The 27669-nt window shown below is 43.2% G+C and overlaps 2 protein-coding genes across 3 annotated transcripts; both read right to left on the bottom strand.

Annotated features, from left to right (window-relative positions):
* Nucleotides 1-5576: 5576 nt before the first annotated feature.
* Gclm (glutamate-cysteine ligase modifier subunit) lies at nucleotides 5577-26284 on the bottom strand. Of its 2 annotated transcripts, none has more exons than XM_051165501.1 (7): nucleotides 26073-26284; nucleotides 16433-16498; nucleotides 13930-14014; nucleotides 9987-10046; nucleotides 9080-9282; nucleotides 7194-7308; nucleotides 5577-5792 (listed from the first exon to the last, which is right to left on the bottom strand). In XM_051165501.1, exons 1-7 carry the CDS (start codon nucleotides 26196-26198, stop codon nucleotides 5623-5625), a joined length of 825 nt encoding a protein of 274 aa, XP_051021458.1. In that variant the 5' UTR covers nucleotides 26199-26284; the 3' UTR covers nucleotides 5577-5622. The 2 variants fall into 2 exon arrangements, with proteins under 2 accessions (XP_051021458.1, XP_051021459.1); XM_051165502.1 differs by lacking the exon at nucleotides 26073-26284 and adding an exon at nucleotides 25742-25897.
* On the bottom strand, nucleotides 18325-20722 carry LOC127206109 (60S ribosomal protein L17-like). Its single transcript, XM_051165405.1, has 2 exons — nucleotides 20536-20722; nucleotides 18325-18764 (listed from the first exon to the last, which is right to left on the bottom strand). The coding sequence occupies exons 1-2, from the start codon at nucleotides 20720-20722 to the stop codon at nucleotides 18358-18360; spliced, it is 594 nt and encodes a 197-aa protein (XP_051021362.1). The 3' UTR covers nucleotides 18325-18357.
* Nucleotides 26285-27669: the final 1385 nt, after the last annotated feature.

Here is a 27669-nt window from a genome sequence, read left to right as displayed (position 1 = left end):
ACTAAGACCAAAATAAATTTAAAAATGCAAATTAAAAAACCAAAAGCAACTAGAGAGAGGACAGATTGCTGCTAGGAAGAAAACTGCAGATGTTCATCGGCAGGAGTATGTATACTCTGGAAGTAGACAGAGTACTCTCTTCAGATGGTGAGAGAGACTAGCAGAGGATTATGTAAATGATCATTTGAGCACGAGTTAGGTAACTCAGTGGCAAAGGGCCTGCTGGCCTCACAGTGGAGGCTCTGGGCTGTCTCCAGGACCTCAAGGATAAAAAGAGATTGAGTATGAAATATATTCTGAGAAACAGAACCTACAGAGTTTACTGCATGCGTGTCAGCCGTCTGATACCATGACAAGACTTCTGACTTAAACAACTTCAAAGATTTGTTTGGGTGCATAGTTCAAAGGCTGTGGTTCATGTCACTTATCGCTGTCACTGTGGTGCAGAGTATGTGACAACAAAGCCACATCGTGGCTGAGATGTATAGAGGGAGGAGAGGCCAGGGCCCCATCCCTCTTCAAAATTCCAATGACCTAACTTCCACCAGGCCCCATGTCCTAAGGTTTCTACCACATCCCCACGGCTCCATCAACCAAGGACCAAGCCCAGCCTCCAACACATGGCCCTCTGTGGGGCATTTAAGATCCAGACCATACTACTCCAAAGATATAGGTGAAAAAAAATTCTAATGATACAAGGGGGAGGGGAATGCACAATGCAAGAATAAGGACTGAACAAAGAAAGGGAAAGAGCTGACTTAAAGTAAATTACTTTAAGACACAAACTATCTTAAAATAATGGGAGAAATGCCAGGCTTGGTGACGCTTGCCTGTAATCCCAACATTCAGGAGGCAGAGGCAGGTGGATCTCTGTGAGTTTGAGGCCATCTTGGTCTACAGAGCGAGCCCAGGATAGTCAAGGCTACAGAGAAACCATCTTGAAAAACAAGAAAACAAAGGGGGCGGGGAGAACATACTCAAACCACATATGACATACATTCCAACAAAGCACATCTTGGCAAGGGGGACATACAACCATATCCTAACTGGGGGAGGAGGGAACACATGACAATTGGACAAAGCTTTAGTTTCTTTTTTGTTTTCAAGATAGGGTTTCTCTGTAACTCAGGCTGGCCTTGAACTTGCTGGCCTCAAATTCAGAGCTCTGCCTGTGAGCACTCTGCCTCCCAAATGCTGGGGTAAAGGTGTGTGCCACCACCGCCTAGCTAGTCTCTTATACATGAATTTTCCATTCTTACTGAGATCTCAAGGCTTTTAAATGTGTAACTGTTCGTGTGCTTGTGTGCCCTTGCACACGCCTGAGGAGACAGAGGTCTTCCTCACTGGGTAGCTTCCTCTAGTACACCCCGCCTTATTTTTTGAGATACAATCTCAGTGAACCTGAAGCTTGCCGATTGGTCAGGCTGCGTGCTTCCCAGAGCGGGGATCACTGCTCCACTGTGGATGCTGGGAATCTAAACGCACATCCTCATGCTTGCCCTGTGAGGTATCCATGGAGTCCTCTCCCCAGCCCAGAATAAGGTTTTAAAGATGCTTTCATTGCACTGGCATGCTTACATATTTACAAATCAGGCAGAGAAGGATCTCTACCCATAATGCTCAGCACACCTTGTCCAAACCTGATGGATGCTAAGTTGATTCCTTTAGGAAAGTCTTGTTAGCCTCCACCCATAGTCACTTTCAACATTCCAACCTTTTCCCCATTTCTGCCATCAACCGAGATAGCCTTTTTTGCTTTACATGGCCTGCTCTCCTCTCATGAATATGTTGTAAGCTCTTTAAAGACAGGATTGTGTGTCCATCTGTAGCATCTTACACAGCACACATTTCTACTGAGTGAATGAATAACTTTATGGCTTAGATTCTTCAAGTAACTCAATTTATTTTCAAATCATACTATTTGAATTTAAATGGTTCAAAATCAACGCGATGCTTTAGGATGTTCCCATTATTCAACCCCCCCAAAGCCTCACATTTTAAGTAATATAAGCAAAATAAAGATTATTTTTAACAATGTGTTATATTTTGACTTAGTACACTACTGGACACATAAGAATAGTTAATTATTTCTAGTTTCTGCTTCCCTCAATCTGAAAACTTTAAAAATATTGTTACATATTGTTGAAAAATCAAACTCTGACATATTCCTTCCTCAGTTTTATGATGAAAAGAGAGGCAATTAAGTTTGAAACATTGGAAATTAAGTGTTGGAAAAATAGGCTTAGAATCAAAGGCTGGTGCATTTGAGAATGAGAACACAAATTGCACAAGTGATTTGAATTCCCCTGAAACTTAACAATACTATTTATGTACATTTGGCAGGGTGAATTGCCAGCCGATATACATCAGTGATCAGTTGCTTACATTTCAAAAATGAAAATACTTGGTAGGTAGCCCAGAGGGAAACACTTAGATAAAGACATGACTAAGACGAGCCTTAGAAATTTTATCTCTGAAAAGCAAGATCCTAATTTTGGTTACTACTTGGCCCTGACACAGAACAGCCTGAACTACACATGGGGAGTGGACAAAATAGCTTTATGGTTTTCACCTAAACTGCCTGGGCAATACAAGATAATGTTGGTTTTCATTTTACATTTATGTATTTTTAAAAATAATTCATGATTTATTTAATGTGATGCTCTAGGTTCTAGATGTTCCCATCACTGGCATGACGGGATCAAAGCCTCATGTCTAGATGGCCATTTCAAGCACACAGCTCACATGTCTAGACGGCCTTTCTCAGGCAGAGCACCAATTAGCTATCAATGATTCATGCCCTAGCACTGGCCATCGGCCATCCTTAAATGGGTATTAGTGTCTCGGCATCAATATGGTCTTCCGGGACAGTACACTGTGGTGTGCACCTAGAATCCCAGCACTCCAGAGAGGCAGAGGCCAGCCTGGTGTATGTAGCAAGCTCCAGGACAACATAGAGACCCTGCCTCAAAAACAAAACAAAGTCTCCACAGTTCACAGCACATGAATCTAGCCTGTGAGAGACCTGGGCCCTTCTGGTGTCTCCAGGCTCTTTGGTGGGAATCTAGGTAAACTTGTGGCATGAATCCCAAGTCACAGAGTGCTGCAGAGTAAGGCACCACCGGGTTGTGGAAATGTAGTAAGCTAACACCCTCCTCCTCCTCCTCCTTTTGTTTTTGACTGTTTTTTTGAGACAAGGTTTCTCTGTGTATCCTTGGCTGTCCTGGACTCGCTTTGTAGACCAAGCTGTCCCAGAACTCACAGTGATCCGCCTGCCTCTGCCTCCCGAGTGCTGGGATTAAAGGCATGCGCCACCACCTCCTGGCTACATACTCTTTTTTAAATGTTTACTAAGAAAGAAATTATACTAAAAATCTACTTTGGGTCACTACATTCAAATATATTTGTCATACACAATATTGACAACTTGGCTTTTTGTTTTAAGCAGTTAGTTACTTGGGAGTATTTATACATGTACACACACACACACAAATGTATTTTGCCTATGTGTATGTAAAAGGACATTGGATCCCCTGGAACTAGAGTTACAGATATTTGTGAGCTACTAAGTTGGCACTGGGACCCTCTGCAAGAGCAGCAAATACTTGTAGCTACTGAGCCATCTCTCCAGACCCCCAAAAATCTCATTTTAAAAAGTTATCCAATAATATAAGGACTTGGAATAAAAGAACCAAATCGTTTAAAAATTCCAGACATGAACATTTCTTTCATGAAATGAGCCCACAACTGGGCTTCTTTCACTGCCGAGAGTGGAAGAGACGCCCACAAGCAAGGCTAATATCTGCACACATGAGCGAAGGTTTTGTTTTCTCATAGACACATCAAAAATGCGCCCCCACTTCCAGGTTTAATAAAGGTGACACTGAGGTTCCCTTCTGAGTAGCTCGGCCAGCTCACTGCACAGATTTAAAATACAACATATACTTAAAGATCTGTCATATGAAGACACATATATTACCAATTTTAAAAGTTACCTTATATTTAGCATTATATACAAACAATATAATTATAGGCTTTCAGTTAAAATTCTACAAGCTTTAGCAGGCAATCGGTTAGTTTCACATAATTCTGAGAAAACCAATCAGTAACCACAAAGTCTTACTTAGAAAAAAGTGTATTGTTGGCTGGGTATGGTGGCTCATGCCTTTAATCCCAGTACTCATGAGGAAGGCAGAGGCAGGTGGATCACTGTGAGTTTGAGGTTGAGCGACCCTATCTCAAAAAAAAAAAAAAAGAAAGAAAGAAAGAAAGAAAGAAAAAAGGTCTATTGTATCTCTTGTACCGACTTAACATAGAACTACAGTTCTTTTCTCTAAGTTGAAAATTTCTGAGCAAAATTTGTTTTACCGCGGCCTATGGTTTAAAAATATTGGCATATAAGATACTTTTTAAAGAAAAACTGAAACTGGGTTAGACACAATTTATAGATTAAGACCTTTATTTAGTATGCTGCATGTAAAGATCATGGCTTCTTTGCAGTTGTCTAGTTTTTAAACTAGTATGAAATCAAAACTAGATGATTCCCTGCTCCCAGCCTTTTCCGGCTTTATTCCCTCCCTGTCAGTAATTGATAAGTTCAGAATTCACACACTTCACTTGGCTGATTCTTTTTTTTTTTTTTTTTTGAGACAGGGTTTCTCTGTGTAGCCTTGGCTGCCCTAGAATCACTTTGTAGACCAGACTGGCCTCGAACTCACAGCGATCCGCCTGCCTCTGCCTCCCGAGTGCTGGGATTAAAGGCGTGCGCCACCACGCCTGGCTTTTACTTGGCTGATTCTTACTCCACATCTCCAGAGCCCACAGTGCTGAGCACATGGTGAGTGCAACTGACTTAGTGAATGTTTTTAAGCAGCAACACACAAAATGTGTCAAGAGTTCCAAAGAATCAGAAGATGACAGTTCCTTTTATGAAACTCCCAAACAGTGACATTAAAGCCTCAAGCCTCTCGGATTCACTGTGGCTTGCCTTTGTAAACAAGAGAGGGAAGAAACATACAGAGCACACAGTCAAAGAGAGCTAAGCTGTAAGCGAGAACACAAGATTAAATTTCCATTCGTGGATCAGAGAATGGATTGTATTTATGTTACTAGTAGATCCCAGCTGCTATAGTTACTCTGAGATAGATTATTTTGACAATGACAGGAAAAAAAAATCTCTTCCAGTATTTGTTTTAACAATTGTAATTTAATTGCTTAGTTATAGAAGTATAGAGTAAGAAGCAATTAATGAATCTTGGAAATAAAAAATATGTATATACATCACCCTGATGCCTAGGCCAAAATATATCTAAAAACAAATTTTCTTGATTTCTATTACTCATAAAAATAAAGGAAATATATTGCAGGTATTTTTCTTTATAGACTATTTCAGTTAGAAAACAAGTTTAATGAAAAGAAGACAGTGGTTCCTGTGAGTGTGCTGATGCGGAGGCAAGAGACGTATTCAAAACTTGACCACGCTGCCAAAACAACTGAATACATGCCTCAATGACACTTGCAGGCAATAGCTAGATCTTTTTACACATCTCAATTTTATCATTTGGATTCCTATCGTATGTTCAAGATAAACACAGGTCAATGAGGTGTGAGCCTGCACGGTAGTTAAGAGCCTCTTCTTTTGGCTTGCAAAATGTAGCCTTTTGACTTGATGATTCCTCTGCTTTTCACAATGACCGAGTATCTCAGCAGCCACAGCGGCACCCACTCCTGGGCTTCTATGTCAGGGATGCTTTCTTGAAGAGCTTCTTGGAAACTTGCCTCAGAGAGCAGTTCTAAAACAGCAACCCCAACAAGTTAGGTTTGAAGACAAAAGCTCCTTCTATGTAAGTAAGCATTTAAACACAACAAAACTGAATACTGGGCCAGCGATTAGCACCTGGTTTTGTTTACCCCAGGCACTTAAGCCAGCTCTGATGGTACAACTGGACCTCAGCACTTGGGTATGGAGGCAGGAAGACCACAAGTTCTGGTAATTCTTGGCAATATAGTGACCTCCAGGCCTGCATGGCTGCAGGAGATCCTAACAACAAAACTGTATCCCTCTAAACTGAACCACAGTATTAAAAACAATCAGTTCTTTGAAAACACATCCTTGGGCTGGAGATATGGCTCAGTGGTTAAGGGAACTGGCTGCTCTTCCAGAGGTCCTGAGTTCAATTCCCAGCAACCACATGGTGGTTCCCAACCATCTATAATGCTATCTGATGCCCTCTTCTGCAGATAAAAACACTTATATACAATAAATAAATTAAAAAAAAAAAAAAAAAAAAAAAAAGAAAACACATCCTTGTACCCTGGCCTCTTTAATTCATAACTTCTGGTTATTGGAAACTGGAACTTGCAATTTTTGAAAATCTCCTGGGGATTCTGATGTACAACCAGGGAATATCCAGGAGAGTAAAAAGAAAATAAATCATTCCTAACCCTATATCCAGCATTTCTATTACTGTGTATTTCATCAAGATATTTTTCTGGGTATGTGCTCATACAAACACAGACACACAGAGACACACAGACACACACATATACATACACACTGTGTGTGTGTGATTCATACAGTATTATGTCTAATAAGTGCAAAAAGGTATAACTCTAGGAGGATTTGAAGTCAGCTTCCCCATTAGTATATTAGGTAGATATCATAACATATTCCTCATCATTGGAAAAAGGAAATCTAGTTTTTCTATTACTTTGAACTTTTGCTTTCTCTGGTCACAGCACAATACTTAATTATATTAATCAAAGCATTATGCTAATTGCTTTAAAACAAAACAAACAAACAAAAATATGTGAGGTCTAGAGATATGGTTTAGTTCATTCTTATGTGTAGGATCCTGCCAACTGGTTTACAACTCCACCATTGCACAGAGACAATAAAGATGTGTGTGTTTTACATTTATATTATCACAGCACACACTTAAAATTAATTTCAACATTTGTTGTCTTTTTCTTTTTGAAAATGTTTGTCCAGGACAGCCAAGGCTAACACAGAGAGACCCTGTCTCAAAAAAAAAAAAAAAAAAAAGTTTGTGTATGACATCAGGGATCAAACCTAGGCCACGTACATGCTAGACAAGCATTCTGTCACAGGCCTGCACCTCCAGCTCACTGAACAAACAGCTTCTGTCTTCCAAACGCTCATGATCAAAGCCTATAAATAAAATTATTATTACCTTTTGGGTCATTATGAGTCAGTAGCTGTATGTCAAATTGTTTAGCAAATGCAGTCAAATCTGGTGGCATCACACAGCAGGAGGCAAGATTAACTTGATTACTATTTGGTTTTACCTAAAAGTGGAAATAAAATGTACTGTTTTAAATTATGTCATACAGAAAATAGAAAGAAGAAAGCACTAAGATACAATTTACAGTAGCTAGGAAACAGAAGCAGGCTATGTGTCCAACAGAAAGGGTAAAGAAAAAATGATAAACACAATGGAGTTTTAGTCACCACAAAGGAAACTATGATATGGGCAGGAAAATAAACAAACTTAGAAACTATTATGTGAACTGAATTAAGCTGGACTCAGAAAGGCAATACTACATGTTCCTCTCACATGTGGGACTTTCAATATAAAACTCTGTACGTGTGTGTGTGTGTGTGTGTGTGTGTGTGTGTGTGTGTGTGTGTCTAGGTCGTGAAGCTAGAAAGGGAAGGAAGAGGATGGACTACAATGAAGAAAGGAAGGGGGTCTCACAAGGGAGAGAAGAAGAGGAGAATTAATTAGAATTTGGTATAATGACGTATGTATGAAAAAGCTCTATAGTGAAGCCTATTGCTTTGCATGTTTAGTGAGACAATTGATTTTGTGCCTTTGTCTGCACATGTGTGTATTGGTGCATGCAGAAGGCAGAGGTTGTTATTGGGTGTCTTCCTCAATCACTTCCTACCCAACTTTTAAGACAAGGTCTCTCAATGAACTGGAGCTCACTAATTCAGTACACCAGCTGTCCACCAATCCCCGGGGAATCTTTGTGTCTCTGCCTTCTCTGGGCCTGGTATCACAAGCAGGCACCGCTTCCTGGGTACTTCGGTGAGTGCTAGGAAGTGAACTCTGCTAATACAGCAACCACCTTACCCCTACTTTTTAGAAAAGAGAGCAATAGACTTCAGAACATAAAACAGTATTTAACAATGGTTCATTTATAAAGTACTTCTGCCCAACTTGTGTTTTAATGTATGCCTTCCTAGTCCATGTTAGTGATAACACGGAAAATAGCCCTAGGGTGAGAGAAAAGCCAACACAGAATTATGCTTACTATTAAGATTCAAAATGAAGCCTGCCGGAATCATTAGCAATCTAGCACATCTGCCTCTGAAGCAGCGATTCTAAGGATAACGTTTTAGCAACAGGGAATCTATCTTCAAGGTATACACTGAATGAATGTCAGGGTATAAACAGTGGCTACTAATCAGGCACTTAAAGGACTCATAGCTTCAGTAGCTGCACTGGCTAACTGGTATATACTATATACTTGCTGGATCACTACGTGTCCAGATGGTTTTGGGCCAAATACTACTACCAAGTCAACAGACAATGCTTTCTATGGCCTTCCTGCTTGTCATCAATTCTGAAAGGTCTGAGGAAGCAGCTGAAAATGAAATAAAAAGAATAAGGAAAAAATACGGAAAGTAAGGGTAACATGCTGGTACTTCCCTCCTAATTTTGTAGGGTCTTAGAGCAAGAGTGCGAGGATGAAGGTTTTATGATGCCTTCCCTATATCAGCTTCTATAAATTAAGTCTAATCATCTTCACTTAACAGAAAAGTAAATACATATATTTCCTTACTTAAGAAATTAGAGCCATAATACACAAAGTGTAACATTTCATCACGTAAGCCTGAAATGCAGTTCTGGGTTGCTCTGGAAACTTAGCATTCCACATTTTCTTCACTCCTTGAGGTGGATGAATACTCAGTTCAGTAAAACGTTAAGCTCCTGGTGCTTTAGATAAGCCTGTCTCAGAGCTCCCACCCAGCCGTCACCCACAGCAAACATGCCCTAGATGCACGATGCTCCACGGCTGTAGCCAAGTGTCCTCATCTGCACATCCTTACCTGCGCCCACTGATACAGCTGCTCCAGCTGTGTTTTGTCCAGATCAGAGGTGCCTATAGCAACAATTTTCTTGCTCTGAACTAAGTTTTCTAGTTCCTCCCAGTAAGGTTGCAAATGCTCCAAGGAAAGATTAACTCCATCTTCAATTGGAGGTGAAGCGATGATGACAGAGTCCAGCTGTGCAACTCCAAGTACCGAGCATGCTGACGGAAAGGGAGACATGAAAGGAGACTGTGTTACACTAAAAACACTCCTCACTGCCCCCAACATGCCCCACTCAATCCTGTCTTGGTCATTAATCATTTTCTGAACAATAGATTACTGCATAATTTGCTTGTCCTTGAGAGCATGTCTCTAAGTGCTTAACTTTACATCTCTGAGCAGCAGACAGGTGGGTCCCTCACCTGCCCTCTTCCCTGGGGTTTTCCTTCCTTTATTTTTAACTAATCAGGTGCTAAAAATGAATCCAAACTATTTGTATTTTGTTGTCTCTGATTTTAGTATTTCATCTGTCGTGTAATATTTAAAGGGCTAATAATGATTCAAAAGAAATTCGATCCTCAAACAGGTAACATTTACTACATCTTTTACATTTCTATCAATGTATTTATTACTATATGTAAATGAACACTTAATCCTATTCAAGTCTTTAAATGGTAAAATTGAAATCAGCTTATTTTCTTTATCTAGATGGTTGTTACTAATTCACTTACGATAATTAAAAACCTATATTATGAAGAAGATTTATTTTCAAGACAGGGTTTCTCTGTGTAGCTCTGGCTTTGCTGGAACTCACTTTATAGACCATGCCGTCCTGGAACTCACAGAGATCTGCTTGCCTCTACCTCCCAAGTGCTGGGATTAAAGGTGTGCGCTGCCGCCACCTACCTGAAAAAGTTTTGCTTACCCATGTCAACTGCACTCCTAGTTGATGATGATGAATTCGATCCTACGATGAACAGTTTTGCTGGACAACAAAGAAAAAGCTGATTACTGTGTATGTCCACACCTCACTGTGCATGTGTGTCCACACCTCACTATGTACATGTGTCTGTACGTTAATGTGCATGTGTGTCCACACCTACTATGAATGTGTGTCTACATCTTACTGTCCATGTGTATCCACGCCTTACTGTCCATGCATGTGTATCCACGCCTCACTGTCCATGCATGTGTATCCACGCCTCACTGTCCATGCATGTGTATCCACACCTCACTGTCCATATGTATCCACACCTCACTGTGCATACATGTCCACATCTTACTGTGCAGGATTACCAAGATCGGATTTAGTTTTCTTTTCCTACTTCTATAATTGCATACCCCATTTTAAGACAGACATATGCACACATACTGTAAATTTTAAGTTACATGCTAGTTGTCAAGTTACATGCTAGTTGTCAACACGTCTATTTCTCAAGATAAACTGGACCTAAAATTATTTTAAGTGTCTATTTTTTTTTTGTTTTGTTTTGTTTTGCTTCTCTCCCCTCCACCCCCACCGGCCCGCCCCAACCAGACAGAGTCTCTCTGTGTTAACCCTGGCTGTCCTGGATTTGTTTTGTAGACCAGGCTGGCCTTGAACTCCCGAGTTCTGAGATTAAGGGCGTGTGTCACCACGCCCAGCTTCAGTGTCTATTTTCATAAGCTAAGTAAGCATAATGGAGCATTTTACATACCTTCTACAGTAAGACAAATCTAAGAAAGCCTCAAATGTGTAATGAGAAAACTGAAAAAAAGAAAAGTCTACAATATAAAGTATGGTATAACTTTTTAAAAGCTCTAGTTGGTTTATCTCTTAAATGTTTTACTTGTGTGCATGTGTGTAGTACACAGGAGTGCATGTGTCCTCAGAGGCATCAGATCCTCTGGAGATGTAGTTACACGGGTGCTGGGAACTGAACTGCAGGCCTCTGTAAGGAGTATGTGCCCTTCACTGCTGAGCCATCTCTCCAGCCCTGTTAGGTTCATCTTTGTGTGGTAAATACTTCATATGTGTTTTCTATGTAGACGTTATTTTAAAGTTTTCCTGGTAATAGCGTGCTTACTTACTCCACAAACAAGAAAGATCGATAAAAGTGCAAAGACCAAAAAAGACAGCAGGCAGTCTTATCACTCAAAGCTTTTTTAGTCTTTTCTTGGTTTCCTTTCAATGCTGCACTGTATGAAGGCAAATACAACCCTGGCCTATGTTTTTAACATATACTTTTACACACTAAAAAATATATATATATATTTGAGACAAGGTCTCCTTTTAGCCCACTCTGCCTTCAAGTCCCAACGTTCCTGCCCTCACCTTCCCAAATGCTGGGGCTGCAGCTGCACCAAGCACACCCAGTTCTTCTTTCTCATTCTTGAGAATTATTCTGCATTGTATTGGGGTGGAGTTCATCAGACGGGGTCCTGCCCACTCAACATCTGTTAGTTTATGTTCCAGCCCCAGCTCCAGTATTTTGTTATGTAAACAAGTTGGTAACTTTTTGTTCAACCCTACACTGAATCATTTCCCAAAGCAGAGTGTTAGAAATGTGATTCTGACCAGTGTACCCCGTGGGTCTTGCTCTACTTATATGCCTTGTCCTGTGACAGCCATGCCCCAGTGCACCAGGCCATCCACCTCACCATGCAGGGCGTGCAATCGGTGAAATCCACCCAAACATAGAAAATCTGAAAACCTCTGAGACTGAAACATCTCGAGTTCCAGGCAGTCAATTTGTACTCATTTCTTAAAATTTAGCAGACATAACATGTAGCCTTCCAGGACTGTATTATTTGATATTTCTTTGGTTAATAGGGAAGTTTATTTTCTCTTAAATCTAATGTGTGTGTGTGTGTGTGTGTGTGTGTGTGTGTGTACATATACATGTGTAGGGGAAGCTGGCTACAGAGGCCAGAGGAGGTGTCAGATCTCCTAGACTAGAGTTACAGGTGGCTGTGAGGTGCCTTATGTGGGAACCAAGGTCAGGTCTTCTGGAAGAGCAGCACGAGCTCTTTACACCGCAGCCAGCTCTTTACCCCTAGAAGTTGATTAATTTTCAATAAAGGAAACATGCTTGACTTAAACTCAACTTTATATGTACATGTTTATATAAACCTGAAGTCTACTGAGTACATTTAGAATTGTAAACAAATGTAAGAGATGTAGGAAAACAATGACAGAAAACAGAACAATGGAAGAAAACATAACAAAAATGCTCATAATCAGAGACTAGTGTTCAACATATGCAACAAATGTTCCTGTTTACTTGTTTATCTGCCCTCTTTTCTACTGCTAGATCTTCCTAAGACATCTGGCCCTGGTGTTACGCCTCATGAGCGGCCATTATAGCTCCCCTATCAGATAAGTCAGTGCTCACCAGCTAGGTCCAGCTTTAGCTCCCATCACACACACTGAAAAATCTTCCCAGGTGATAGAGCATTTGCCTCACATGTGTGAAGCCCTGGGTTTGATCCTCCTCCCTTTGACACAAATAAAATCTCCCACTACTAACACCTGATCTCTAAATTTTGCCATCTGGAATGGCCTTCTCTCTCTCTCTCTGAAAGATGGGGTACTCTGAGAAAGAAAGACAAAGGCTGATTACAGGGAGAATTTTATTCCTATCAAAATTCTCAAATGGTACAGGAATGGAGGACAATGTGGGGGAGACAATGATGGATTACCACCAGCTACACAAGAATATTGGCTTTACTTCCTTTCCTACACAAGCAGTGATGTGTAGTTAACAGAAGACACAGGTTTTGGAGTCAGGCATACCTTCATAGTGTGTGGGTTCATCAACTAACTAACTTTTTAGCTGGTAGGGTCTCATTACGTTGCCAGGCCAGCTGAAACTTCTGATCCTCTGCCTCATCCTCCAAGAAGCTGGAACTACTGTTGTGTGCCACTACACCCAGGTCAAGGCTAACGGTCACATTATTTAATGCCACTGGTGTGACGGGGGAGCACAGTCCTTTCCTGGTATGTTTGCTTTGACAACTACATGCACAAATATAATCATAAAGGGACAGCTCAGCGTTTAGCATAAAGCAGGACAGTATTACGATTGGAATGAAAAGACCATTCCTATCTCATTACCTCAGCATACATATCCATCTCAATATGTTACTTAATAAATAATGGAGACCCAGCACTGCTTTGTGGCAAGTACTGCCCTAGTTATGTGCCTCTTGTTATTTCATCCATATTATATATAAAGAAGCCTGTGAAATAATTGTATCCCACTGTACAGATAAACAAATTGAGGCTCAAAGAGTTTAAACACTTGCTAGCCCTAGGTTATTCTATCAGGAGTCTCCACATTCAGGGAGCCTGAATCTAGGCAAGCTTGAGATGCTAGTGACTGCTATGCTGTCTGTAAGCTGAGGGCAGAATCTGCTAACCTTTACTGCTGCTTCTGAAATGCAGCAGTCACCGGCATATACTGATGTACAGGACATTGATATGCACTGCCTCTTTCCCCGAGGCTTACTGCCCAGACATCCTTCTGTACTTCCAGGCGGCCCCGCCACTGCTTACCAGCTCCCAGGAAGGGAAGGTTAGGTTTGCTCTGCACAGACACTGCTCCCAACCGTTCCCTTTATCCTCTCCACTTCTCCCACTTTAATCTTTCTGTTGCCGAGTAAACACAAAGCACACAAACGAGGAACAGTAAGTCAAACTTTCATCCTGACTGCACAGCACTCAGCTCTGACGTCCTGTAACTCCTTCCTAAAACCTGACATTAGAATTATGCTAGAGTCTGGTGACCAAGGCATTTGGGGTGAGAAGGAAGGGTTTACTCCCATGTGTGTGTCCGGTGACCTCCCCCCATGCACACAGGACAGTGACTGTAAGGGGCGGAGCTTACCAGAAACTTTCATTTCTTCTCGTTCATCAGGGTTTATCTTCTCAACTGCGTGCGACATGGTGCATTCCAAGACATCTGGAAACTCCTGTAGGAAACACAACGTTCAATGGACATAAAATCAGCACTACTGATTGTCAAGTTTTTATTGTCCTAAGCACTTCAGAAACAAAGAACTAACAGATAAGATTCTTTGTGAGCTCTAATGGACTTTAAAAGCTTAGTAGAGATATATTGGTTGAGAGAGAGAGAGAGAGAGAGAGAGAGAGAGAGAGAGAGAGAGAGAGAGAGAGAGAGAGAGAGAGAGATCTATTTCCTGGAGAAAAGTCTCATTTTGACCAAGTATTCAAAAGTATCCATGACCAAAAATAAATAAATAAATGAATAAAACTCTAAGAGGAGCTTAGAGTTAATAAAAAAGTATCAGAATTGATGAAAATTACCTATTTTGAATAATTACATGTTAAAACCTGTGGAAAACCTTCTATATTAATTACCAACTGTCTGGGTTATTGTTCTATTGCTGTAAAAAGAGACCATGACTTGATGGCACAAGCAAGTTACATGAAGAAGTTGCCCAAATGTCCATAGTTACTACTCCTGTTTCGATGCCTTCTGCTCTCAAGCATGGACCTATTGGCTCATGGGGTGAGGCCCCTGATAAGCTTGATAAGCTGACAGGAGAGAGAGAGAGACAACAGACTTGGCATGGGCTTTTGAAACCTCAAAGTTCATGCCCCAGTGACACACCTCAGCCAACAAGGCCAAACCTCCTAACCCTCCCAACAAACACAAGCCTATAAGGAATCATCCTCACTCCAACCAGCACACCAATTTGACCTGTTGAGGTAACATAGCTGCTTTAAAAAGAAAAGAAAAGGAGCATTATAGCTTCTTCCTACTGAGCAGGAAGAACAGGGAGTTCTCCCACATGTACTTTGCCTCCTCCACCGTCGCCATCCCATCAGAGTGCTTCACCTGCAATCACTCAGAACGCACCCTTTTAGAACGACTTCTTTCACTTAGCGGCGTGCATTTCAGGCTCCTTTGTGCCTCTCCTGGCTTAGTCATGCATTGCTCTTCAGGACTCAGTAAAATCTCACTGCCTGGATGCACCACAGTCTTAATCTCCATTTGTCTACCTAACAACATCTATTTCAAACCGTTGTCAATTATTAATAAAGCTGGAAAAAACATCCATGTGTAGGAGTTTGTGTGCATAAATACTCAGGTCCCTCGGGAAGATACCCAATGCATAAGAATGAGGAGCTGCACGACAACAGTGTACTCAGTTTTGTAATTGTAAATATTTTAAGTTAAAATATTTATGTTATTGAGTATAATTTTTTAAAAGGCAGGGGTCATCCCAACGAATACTCTATTGGGATAATGGTAAAAGGACAGACAGCACCTACCCATCAGAAACATACTGCCTACGATCTAACAAAGCAACATTATCTTTCTTGTTGTCCCTGCACACATTACAGTACCTAGCACAAATAAGTACAAAGTTAACAGCACAAAGTCAAGCACGGAAAGAAGAGATGGTTAAGTCACATAAACAGATGACAACCAATTTCTGTACAGCAGCTATACGGTTTAAAACAGTCTGCCCAAGGGAACCAGCACTTCTAGCACATGTTCTTTGTTTGAAACAGAGTCCTACTAATCCTGGAATTTTTGCTGTAGCCCAGGCTGGCTTCAACTCAGTCTTCTTGCCTCAAGCTTCCCAAGGGCTGGGATTGCAGACATCCACCATGATGCCTGGCTCCTCTTCCATACTTTATTTAAAGTAGTACATGACCAAACACAAACCTTTGCCTGCTGATTTCAGAGTAGTTGCAGACAGTTATTGGGTCTGTTAACTTTTTTGAAAATGGCCACGTACTGGCATTTAATGGAGTACAGTTCCTTACTGTTTCATGAGAAAGTGACATTTAAAAAGTGTTCCTATCTATATTATTGGATTGACATTCTACCAAGCAACCTACCAACTAAGGCTGATAATCACTCTTAAAAAATAAAAAAAAAAAAAAAAGATTTATTTATTATGTGTACAGTGCTCTGCCTACCTGTACACCTGCCAGGCCAGAAGAGGGCATCAGTTCACATTATAGATGGTTGTGAGCTACCGTGTAGGTGCTGGGAATTGAACTCAGGACCTCCAGAAGAGCAGTCAGTGCTCTTAACCTCTGAGCCATCTCTCCAGCGCCCTTGATAAGCACTCTTATACTTGACCAAACAGTAACTGGAACAAAACACTGATGGGTGAGCAAACTGTGGTGGGAACTAAGCAGAAGAAAACTATATGAGGAACTAGCTAGAGACCAGATATTCTGCTCAACCCTACTAGAGCAGGCCACCATATCAGCAAAAAAAAAAAAAAAAAAAAAAAAAAAGCCACAGAGCTTTATGGCCAACTGCTTGCTGGGCTTCACACGGCAAACTGAAAATTGACTTCACACCTGCACAGGCTCGCAGGGTTTCCACTTCACAGTCCACTTACCCTGACCAAATCAGGGCTGATTTGGGAACTCCACTCATTCAAGGTCTTTTGGATACAGTCTCGAAGCTGCAGAAAGAAGCATTTCAAAGTTAGTCAAGAGCTCGTCACACCTAGAAGGAGGGAAAGGAGTAAGAGAAAAAAATACCACACCAGCCCATGTTTACTCTGTAATAGTTATTATTGTTTCCGGCACTATAAATTCTAACCTTTTTTGTTGTTGTTGTTGCTGCTGCTGTTTTGTTTTTTGAGACAGGGTTTCTATGTGTAGCCTTGGCTGTCCTGGACTTACTTTGTAGACAAGGCTGGCCTTGATCTCACAAGATCCACCTGCCTCTGCCTCCTAGAGTGCTGGGGTTAGAGGCATGTGCCACTGTTCCCAGCAAACCTTTGTTTTGTTTTATTCTTATCCTTTTTTGGCTTGTTAAGACAGAGTCTCTCTACATAGCCCTGGCTGTCCCGGGACTCACTGTGTAGACCAGGCTGTCCTGGACTCACTGTGTAGACCAGGCTGTCCTGGATTCACTGTGTAGACCAGGCTGTCCTGGACTCACCGTGTAAACCAGGCTGTCCTGGACTCACCGTGTAAACCAGGCTGACCTCACACTCAGGGATTCACCTGCTTTTTACCTCGTGAATGCAGCATTCAAAAGGTAATTTTGTACCAGTGAAACTTGGAGACATTATTCATAAAGAACAAAAAACTATTTCAAGAATATGGTTATAAAGGGACTTGGGCCAGGTCGTAGTGGCACGAAGCTGTAATTCAGTCTTGGTTCAGGGATCCAGCTCAACAAGAGAGCAGCTGCCCAGCATTCCTGAGGCCAGCCTTTGGATCAGTCCCCAGCACCACAACTGTGCATTCAAACTCCTGTGCTCAATCAAAGATTGGCCAAAGACTCTCTAAAAACAGCCAGAACATACTGTTAACAAACATCCAAGTAACTGCCATATAAGTCTACAGTCTGAAAACCACAGGCATGGATCAACTTGCAACATGACAATCCGTAAGTCGTTTCCTAACACCCAGGGTACACTTCTTACCTTATCTTCAGTGCTTTGTTTGTTTGTTTGTTTTTATAAAATATTCCTCCACTAACATCATTGTATGTTATAAATGAAAATAGGCACTTGTATTTATCTCAATGTCAGTGATAGTGGCCTCTAATAAGATGCATATTTACTTAATGAAGACCTACATGTACATACCAAAAGAAAAATTACAACATGCTACTTAGATCTACCAAGCATGCTAATGGCTACTATTCTATAGGGGAAGCACACCATTTCATTATTCACTAAACTTTTTTATTAGATTTATTCCTTTGACTATACGTGTCTTTTGTCTGCCTGCATGTGTCCATGGAGACCAGAAAGCGTCAAATCCCCTGGAACTGGAGCTACAAATGGCTGTGACCCACCAAGTCCGGCAGGAAACCAGGCCCAGTCCTCTGCAAGAGCAACAAGTGCTCTTAACTGCCCAGCCATCGGCCCAACCCCTCACTAAACTCATTAAAAACAACAAAAGGAGAGAAACAAAATAAAATCCTCTATTACATTGGTTTACTATATGGGCAGCCGAAGGACAGCTTTTAAGAATCAATTCCTGCCTACCATTGAGTCTCAGGAATCAAGCTCAGGCTGTCCTGCCTGAAGGCAAGTGCCTGGTGAGCCATCTTGGTAGCCTGACCCTAAACTAATTTCTGATCAACTAATTAACCAACTCTGGCAGCTAGGAATCATTGCTTTAAAGATAACCAAGGGCGCAGTGATTCATAGTCTGCACTGTCATGCAGAGAATAGTAATGAAAATTACAAGTTAATACATTTGTTGTTGTTATCTAACATGTAATCTCTGAGACAATCTGCTTGTAAATAAAGACCACCGGAAGACCTTTACTTTTATCTGCATTTATTTTATGCAGAATTTATTCCCGTGCCATCAGTTTTTGTTTCTTCAGTTTCTTCTGGGATATCTTCTTCTTCTGTGCCACCTCCTCCTCGGGCTTTGGAACAATCTGCTCCTTTTCAGTGAGGATCATCTCGATGTGGCAGGGGGAGCTCATGTATGGGTTAATCCGGCCATGGGCTCTGTAAGTTCGTCGGCGCATCTTAGGTGCCTTATTCACCTGGATGTGTTCAATGACCAGGGAATCTACATCTAAACCCTTAAGCTCAGCATTACTTTCCGCATTTTTCAGCATGTGCAGCAAAAATTCAGCACTCTTTTTTGGCCACCGACCCTGAGTCCAGCCCCACTGTTTGGCCTGGGCGCACCTCCCGACTCCACCATTATACCGCCGGAATGGCACACACTGCTTCTTTAAAGTGACATCTTTTTTTTTAAGTTTTGTTTTTAGGTTGCAAAGAATTAAGTTTCATTATTGTGTTTTTCAAAACAAAACGTTTCTGTTGTTTCTCTTCTCCTTACTCCTGCTCCCTCCATCCTCAATTCCTCTCCATTTCTTGACATACGTGGCCTTCTGCCCTCCTTCTTTCTCAGCACCTCTTGTTCCCCATCAGCCATCTGGCTTCACAGTCACTATTCACTCTCACAACGCCTCCCTTACACAAGTGTGAACGGGAAAACGTCAATATTCTCTCTCTCTCTCTTTTTTTTTTTTTCCATCAATATTCTCTTACAAACTAGTAAGTGTTGAAGCAGCCAGACTTAGGTTAACCATTCTATGAACAGTGCTCTAGTTCAACTCTTGGAAATATTCTAAGGTGCTTTTCTCTGGGAAGATGACTAGTTACATATTAGAGCTCTGCTGATGAATTCCTCAACCCAACAAGATTGTTTACCTTCCAAGTACTGGCCTCTTTTCTGAAACCATTCCATTCTTTTTGTTTGTTTGTTTGTTTGTTTTTCAAAAAGAATTTCTGTGTGTAACAAGCCTTCGCTGTCCTGGACTCTCTTTGTAGACCAGACTGGCCTCAAACTCACAGAGATCCGCCTGCCTCTGCTTCCTAAATGTTGGAATTACAGGTGTGCGCCACCACACCCAGCCTCTGAAACCATTTCTTTAATCAGCCTTGGATTCTGGACAAATTACAGAAAATTTCCAAAGTTAATTGCTTGAGGAATTCATTAGCTTTACCATAAACACAATAATTTCTAATCTTACAAATTACATAATATGTATATTGCCTGAATAGTCACCTTGTATTTTTCGTTCCCTATTCTCCCTTTTCTTAGGACACTCATACAATACCATTGAAGAGAAATATCACCACAATTTAGCCAGTCATTGGAGCTGAATTATGTAACAACTTAAAAAGCAAGCATGCAAACAAACAATCACACACTGAGCAGTGGTGGCAAACACCTTTAATCCTGGAACTCAAGAGACAGAGGCAGGTGGATCTCTCAGGTCAGGAAGATCTCTGGTCTACATAGTAAGTTCCAGGACAACCAGGAATACACAGAGAAATCCTGTCTCAAAACAGCAATAACAACAAAAACTATCACATAACTCAATTGGTCAAAACCCACCATGCGTGTCCTTTGGAAGGTGGCTGAGTTGTTGAGTCTGATCTAGCCCCAGGATGCCCCGCCCCCCTCTACTTCCCACGCACATGGATTATAGATGAGCACCACCATGCCAAGGTTTCCTGTCCAACTTTTGACATTGTGACATTGCGATGCTGTCATTTACAAAGGTCAGGCTCCAGACTACACAGCAGAGTCACAAATAAATGTTATAAGTATATTTACAGCTTTGCATTGGGCCACATACATTTAGGGAGCTGGAGGGATGGCTCAGAGCACTGGCTGTTGTTGTTCTAGAAGACCTGGGTTCAAGTCCCAGTGCCCACATGGCAGCTCGCAGCCACCTGTCATTCCAGTCCCAGGGAATCCAACACCCTCTTCTGGCTTCCATGTGCATCAGGCACACATGTGGTATACAGACATATGCCACACATAAAATAAAATGAAAACATGTAGTTGAATTCTACCAACAGGTAAACTTGTTTAAAATTATATCAGTTCTTTTTCCACAGATCCTCCTAGGCGGTTGGTTGCATCAAGATGACCAGCCACCAGGAAGGAATGCAAACTTTGCACTTTCTGTGAGGGATTCATTGCCACAGACAGAAGTTACTGCCAATGGCCCGAATAAAGAGTGGAAGGGTGATGTGGTCTGTCAGCGGTGGGAACGGCAAATGGGGCCATCTTATGAAGTGCGCTGTCTTGACCCACAGCAGTGTGTACCTGCAAGAGGCATTCTTACTATAGGTCCAGACCAGGAAGAACTGGAGCCAGAAGATGCGAGTCTGCTTGGGATGCATTTTGCATGATAATCTGAGTGTTCTTGACTTGGTTACTGTAAATAACAGTAATAATAATAATAATAATAATAATAATAATAATAAGGAGGAGGAGGAGGAGGAGGAGGAGGAGGAAGAGGAGGAAGAAGAGGAGAAAGGTATTCCTGGACTGTCAGATACTACTGTTCCTTGGCAGTAGGACCCTCAAACTTTTCAGTCCCCCTGCAGAGGGTGCGATCCACCAATATGTAGTCACAAAGCCTGTAAACAAAGAAGATGAGACGCACCCAAGCCTCAGTGCCCGGCTGCTCCACATGTCCTGCACACGGTCACCAACGCATTGCTCTGAAGAAACAACACACTAAACAAGGGGGGGGGGGGGGGCTGCAGACCAAGAGAATGAAGGAAGCCAAAAAATGCCGGGGTCAGACCGCCAAGACACAGGCTATCCTCGCCGAGAGCTTCTACTTGAGTCCCCACAAAAATAAGAAGCTCTGGACCGGGCAGTGGTGGAGCAGAGGCAGGTGGATCTCTGTGAGTTCAAGGCCAGCCTGGTCTCCTGGTCCAAGAGAGCTGGGCTACACAGAGAAACCTTGTCTCAAGCCTCCCCTTTCTAGCCCATCTCCTTTGTGTCAGCCACTGACTCACAGAAATACTTTCTCCCAGGGAGCCCAGTGGCCACAGAGGGCTGAGGCTCAGGTAAGTTATTTACAGATCCTTCCGGTTCTGCATTCTACTCTCTCAGCTTCACCTGGACAGCTTGCAGAAGCCCCTCCCCGCACCCAGCTCAACTCCCCAGGGACTGCACTTCCTGGGAAGGACACAGGACACTCCTAGCTCTTTTCCGCTGGCCCTCTCAGCCTTTCCCCCTGGCCCAGCACCACTCCTTTCCAGAAGTTCTCAATCTGTGGGTTGAAACTCTTTGGGAGAGGGGGTCAAATGATCCTTTCACAGGGGTCACCTAAAACCATCTGCATATCAGATATTTACAATTCAGAACTCCAGATGCCTGGGTCCCAGAGCAGCTAAGACAGCAATACTGCAACAGGCCCTGAGAAGGGTAATTTAGTTGAAGCACAAGACACACACTTCAAAACAGCAATTATTCAGGGACCTTAAAGAGGACATGAATAAATGCCTCAATGAAGACTGGAAAAAATATAGTTGAACTAAATAATAAAAACAGTTCAGGATATGAAAGTCAAAGAACTAGAACCACAGGGAGGAAAAAAACCAAAAAACCCAAACTAAACTGAAACTCAAAATGAAAACCTTAGGATATCAAACAAATACCCAGAGATTAGTGCCTTGTTCAACTTACGTCAGAGCAGCTGCTTCTGACAGTAGACAGGATTAACTGAGAGCGAACTGGACAATGTTTAGAGAGTGAAAGCCTTGGGAACACACAGGCCTACATGGGTTGTCTTCATCAACCCTCTCCTCAAAGCACAGGATCTATGCAGAAGATGGTAGGAGCCACGGGTAATGATCATTCCAAGGAAACAGTGTCCTCCAGGTGCAACAGGACCGAAGCACATGTGAACCCACAGAGACTGTGGCAGCAAGCCGGACGGGATGGGTTCTTAGTGCTGAGAGAGGAAAGGTATCTCAGGGTCCCAACCCTAACCTTGAAGATGCCTGAGACACCAATCGGCATGGGGGAAAAAAAAAAAACCAGTTTCCTTCAATGGAGTGCCAATGCCTAGGAGTAGTTGGGCAACACAAAACAAACTCCATGGTTTTTCTGTGGACTTTTTGTTTTGCTTTGTCTTGTTTGTTTTGTCTTACTGGTCTTCCGCTTGTTCATTTTGAGGTTCTGTGGGGTTTCTGGCTGTTTTGAAAGAGAGAACATAAAATTGGATGGGGAGGGAGACGGGGACGGCCTGAGAGGAGTCACAGAAGGGGAAATATGACTAAAGTATACAGTATAAAACATTAAATAAAAAATAAAATTTAAAAATAAAAAAATAAGAATCTGTAAGAGAAAAAAAAAATCAGGCCTTGAAAAAATTTAGTGGTTATTTTTGTTTTGTCTTCCAATTTTCTTACTCTCTTCAGTGAAGTCTAACTGTTTCAAACAACAGCACATCCTGATCTCTGGTTGTTGGAAAATTCCTCATGCACAGGCTGAGGTGATGGCTCGCGTGGTAGAGTGGCTGCCACATAAGCTGAGGGCTTGACCTCGGAGCCCAGCACACAGACAAAAGACAGGCATGGTGGCAGGTACCAGTAGGTAGTGCTGGGACATGAGGGAGTGAGGATGGGCGTCTAGCCAATCCCTGAGCTCTGGGTTCAGTTGAGACACCCTGTCTTTAAAAATAAATAAACAAATAAAACCCAACAAGATAGAGTGTAATAGAGGAAAACATCAGATACCAACCTCTGAGCTCACACACAGGACAGAGTTCTTTTCGTCAGACAGAACACACCATTGCATTCTACCTAATCTGCTATGGATTCCTTACAATATGCTGACATATTTTAAGACTTCCCTCAATGTTTTCTAGGTTTACTTTACATCCTACTCTTCTGAAACATCCCGAGAAAAACACTATAGACCATGATTAATCCTTTGAACAATGTCTTTCTTTTTTTCTTTCTTCTTAAGATTTTATTTATTTTATGTGTATGAGCGCTCTATCTGCATGTATGCCTGCATCTCAGAAAAGGGCGTCGAGTTCCAGCATAGATGGTTGTGAGTCACCATGTGGCTGCTGGGAATTGTACTCAGTAACTTCTGGATGAGCAGATAGTGGTCTTAACCACTGAGCCATCTCTGCAGCCCCTCTTTTTTTGTTGTTGTTGTTGTCTTGTTTTTTCAAGACAGGGTCTGTCTCTGTATATAGCCTTGGCTGTCCTGGACTCACTTTGTAGATCAGGCTGCCCTTGAACTCAGAGACCCACCTGCTTCTGCCTCCTGAGTGCTGGGATTAAAGGCACGCGCCACCACGCCAGGCTGAACAATGCTTTTCAAACTGTGCACATTACTGTTTTTTAAAGAGTAGTGGCTCAGTGCCTAAGAAAAGCTACAGCTCTTGTAGAGGACTCAAATCTGGTTCTCAGCACCCACAAGGCAGCTTCCAAACAGCTGTAATTCCAGCTCCAAGGGGCTCTGACACACACACACACACACTTAAAAAGTCAATTATATTTTTATTTAAAAGTCAGTTGATCCTCCTGCCTCTGTTTCCTGAGTGCTGGGATCAAAGGCATACCCCATCACACCCAGCTTAAAAAGTCAATTTTTATAAAGTGCAACAGGACAGGAAAAAAAAGGCTGTCACACAGTATGCAAGGGTTAATACTATCTTTGTAACGCACCTGTTTCTAATATGTTGACACACACACAGAAATGGAAAACTAAGAACTGAATGAACAAAATGCATTATTTTTAGTCAAAAAACAAACAAACAAACAAAACAAAACAAAAACAAAAAACAAAAAAACCAACCTGAGGGGCTAGAGAAATGGCTGAGAGGCTAAGAGCACTGACTGCTCTTCCAGAGGTCCTGTATTCAATTCCCAGCAACCCTGGTTCACAACCATCTATAATGAGATCTGATGCCCTCTTCTGGCCTGCAGGTGTACATGCAAGCAGAACACTGTATACATATTAATAAGCAAGGCTTAAAAAAAAAAAACTTTAAAAGCCTCTTCGATGATGGTTGAGAGAGGCACTGAAATTCTCAAAGAATTAATAAAAACATGAAAAAAAAAAAAAAGACTTTGAAAGCCACTAGTGTGTGTTGTGGTGAGATAAGGCAGGAGGAGACCGCTTCACCCAGCACAGTCCTACTCATGGCCAGAGGCTGTAGTGGACTCAGTGCTGGGAGAACCAGGCTTTCCAAGCCAAAAGGCAATGATGATGCCTTTAGGAGAAACAGGCAAAGCAGGCAGTTTTCACAAAACATTCCAACTTGTCTGGAACATGAACGCAGGCTAGGCTAGCGACTCAGGTTCCTAAATCTGACCCGGGCAGGCTCTCAATTTACAATTATAAGGATTCCAGGTACTGTTGGTATAGTCTGCCTCATTAAAAGATCAGAGGCTTGTCTCTGATCACAGATACTAATGTTACGATAGGACATAACTTGGGAAATGTATTCTTTTGTTTTGTTGTGTTTCGAGACAGGATTTCTCTGTGTAGCCCTGGCTGTCCTGGACTGGCTTAGTAGATCAGGCTGGCCTTCAACTAACTCACAGTGATCTGTCTGCCTCTGCCTCCTAAGTGCTGGGATTACAGGTATGGGCCAGTGTGCCCAGCCAGAAAAAGGTAATTTTTAAATCAGGATTTGTTTACCTTTCTGATGATCCAGTTGATAAAAAGCCACCTTTTACTTACCACAATACCTTGATGACAGGATATTACTCAAGGCTAAAGTTACAGACGGGAAGAACTGTCTCAAAATCCTATAGCACCTAAATGTAAATGTTTTGTTTTTAAAGAGTTTCTATTTATTTTCTTTTTTGAGACAGGGTCTCTCATCGTAGCCCAGACTGGCCTCAAATCCCACGTGCTATCGCCTCATCCCATCGAGTCTGGGATTTAGAGGAGCACCACCATGGCCAGCTTATTATTTACAACACATGATAATTGCGTGTTCCATTACCAATATGCCTCTGCAATTAGTTGCACAGTCCATGGAGAACTTCTGGCTCAGGAATGGGCCATTAACACAAATATAACACGTTTTAATTCTAGATTAATCTCTGTCACTTCCAACTAGTGAAGGGGTGGAGAAGGAGAGGGTTGGGACAGAGTAGCCCTGGCTGTCTAGGAGTTTGCTACACAGACCAGGCTGGCCACCAACCAACTCAAGAGACCCTCCCTGGTTCTGCCTCCCCAGGGCTGTGATTAAAAGCGTGCGCTACCGTGCTCGGCTTATAAATGGTTCGTTTTGAAACAAATAAAATGTTAACTTGCCGTAAGTATTTGCCCCAAATCCAAATTCAGCACAAATAGAGAAACCGATGTCAACAATATCAAAGTTAAGCGCATTGTTAGTTCATCTACCAAGCACTAACCTAATATTCCTTTACCTGGGAAGGAAGATGGGGACGCAGGGGTGCAGTGGCTCTGTCCAACATCCCCCAGCCTGGCAGGGGACCCCCGTGAGCTAGAGAGCTGTGCGATCAACTATGAGAGACTGCCGGAGGCGCCCCTCGCCCGGCAGTAGCACCTGCCAAGCCGGGATGGCACCCAGCTCACCTCCATACCTCCGGAGATGGCCTCCGGGGCGGGCCGGGCCCTGGCATGTCCTGCTTGTCCCCACTTACCCGCGCACCTTCCCCGACCCCCGCCCCACACTCCCACGGAAGACGACCCACCAACCCCCCCACCCCACCCGGGGCTCGGCCCCGCCGTGCTCACCTCCTCGCTGTGCGTGGACGGGCACTTTTTCCGCAGGCGGCCCCAGTTGAGCAGGTTCCCGGTCTGCAGGTGCAGGGTGCTGGCCCGCGCCAGGAGCGCCCCGGCCGCGCGGCTGTCGGTGCCCATGGCAGCAAGCCGCCCGGGGAGAACCGGGGAAAACGACGGGGCCGCGGAGAGCGGGGCGGGAAGACGGCTGCCTTCGCAGGGCGCGGCGGAGCCCCCCTCCCCGCCCCACAGGCCCCAGAGGCGAGCGCGAGGCTGCCGACGCCGCGCGGCCACAGCCCGGTGTGCGCTCGGGCCCGAGGAGGCCGGGCGGCGACGGAGAGGCGGTCCCGGAGGGAGGCGCTGGCGCGGACGGCCGCGGCGGCTTCTGCGGCCACCAACCGGAGCCGCCGGCGAAAAGAAGAGGGCCGTTTCCTGGAAGACAATGACTAAGCAGAAACCGCACTCGAGAAAGTGCTTCGTAACCGTTACTCGTCCCGCGGCGGGCCAGGGGCGGGGCGCGGAGGGGCCGGCGGGGCGCAGGCCCGCGGGTGACTGGCCCTCGGCCTGCGGCGGGCGTGGCGCCGGGCGGCGGGGCGCGGGCGGAGCCGCGGGGCGACGGAGGGAGCGCGGCGCGCGGAGGGGCGCCCCCTGCTGGCCGGAGCGCGGAGCGCGGCCGGGCGCCTCGTGACTGTTCACCCCCCGCCCCCCCAAAGCCACCACCGAGGCTTTGGAAGCTTGCCTGCTCTCATTTTTCTAGAGCAGATGGAATGCTATGTTCGTTTGTTTTGTTTTATTACTTTATATTTTGGCTTTGCTTCACTCAAGAACCTTTCTTCCCCAAACTGATCTTTTTTTTTTTAACCCCCCCCCCCAGCGTGTTGGTTTACCCTATTTGCTGATACTATATGAAATCAGAGACTACGCCTTTAATATTTTTCCCCTTTTCAAAAGCCTGTCCTTTGAAAGACAAGGCCTAAGCTCATGAAACATTAAATAATACGATTATTATCACAGGACATTTCGTTTCGAGGTGAGTGAAGCATAAGGAACAGACTATAACAGAGAACGCTTTATGACTCACACAAGCTTTGATTCTCCACCATTCCCACTGGGGTTGACTGGGTGTAATCTCAAACTGACCGTGTATTAAGTTTCACTCAGGAAACCTTCAGTTTTGTTGAAATCAGTCAGCTATGTTAGAACCGAACAAGATTTTCATTATAAGGGGGCAGAATCTTTCAAAAAGAAAAAACGAATCTGAGTTAGCAAACTAGTTAAGAAGTGGAGATCCTTCCAGAAGAAGTGAGGCTGATGTTGAACAAATATTTCTGGGCCTAGTGTGACCCACCCCCTTCATGGCCTACTTAAAAAATATAAACAAGCCGGGCGTGGTGGCACATGCCTTTAATCCCAGCACTCGGGAGGCAGAGGCAGGCAGATGGCTGTGAGTTCGAGGCCAGCCTGGTCTACAAAGTGAGTCCAGGATGGCCAAGGCTACACAGAGAAACCCTGTCTCGAAAAACCAAAACCAAAAACAAACAAAACAAAACAAACAAACAAAAACAAACAAACAAACAAACAAAAAAACCACAATTGATTTTTCTGCTGAATT

This window comes from Acomys russatus, chromosome 23 (genome assembly GCF_903995435.1).
Source record: "Acomys russatus chromosome 23, mAcoRus1.1, whole genome shotgun sequence".
In the NCBI taxonomy this organism is placed as follows: Eukaryota; Metazoa; Chordata; class Mammalia; order Rodentia; family Muridae; genus Acomys; species Acomys russatus.
The sequence above is the reverse complement of the archived record's forward strand: the minus strand, read 5'-3'. Positions and strand labels throughout refer to the sequence as shown.

Excerpts from the sequence above, each read along its gene's own strand:
- LOC127206109 (XM_051165405.1), bottom strand. The coding sequence starts at position 20,722 with ATGCATCCCAAGCAGACTCGCATCTTCTGGCTCCAGTTCTTCCTGGTC. Across the intron at positions 18,765-20,535 it reads CTTTATTCGGGCCATTGGCA|ATGTCACTTTAAAGAAGCAG; the intron begins GTAACTTCTGTC and ends TTAAAAAAAAAG.
- Gclm (XM_051165501.1), bottom strand. The coding sequence starts at position 26,198 with ATGGGCACCGACAGCCGCGCGGCCGGGGCGCTCCTGGCGCGGGCCAGC. Across the intron at positions 16,499-26,072 it reads CGTCCACGCACAGCGAGGAG|CTTCGAGACTGTATCCAAAA; the intron begins GTGAGCACGGCG and ends TTCTTTCTGCAG. Across the intron at positions 5,793-7,193 it reads GACTCATAATGACCCAAAAG|AACTGCTCTCTGAGGCAAGT; the intron begins GTAATAATAATT and ends TTGCTGTTTTAG.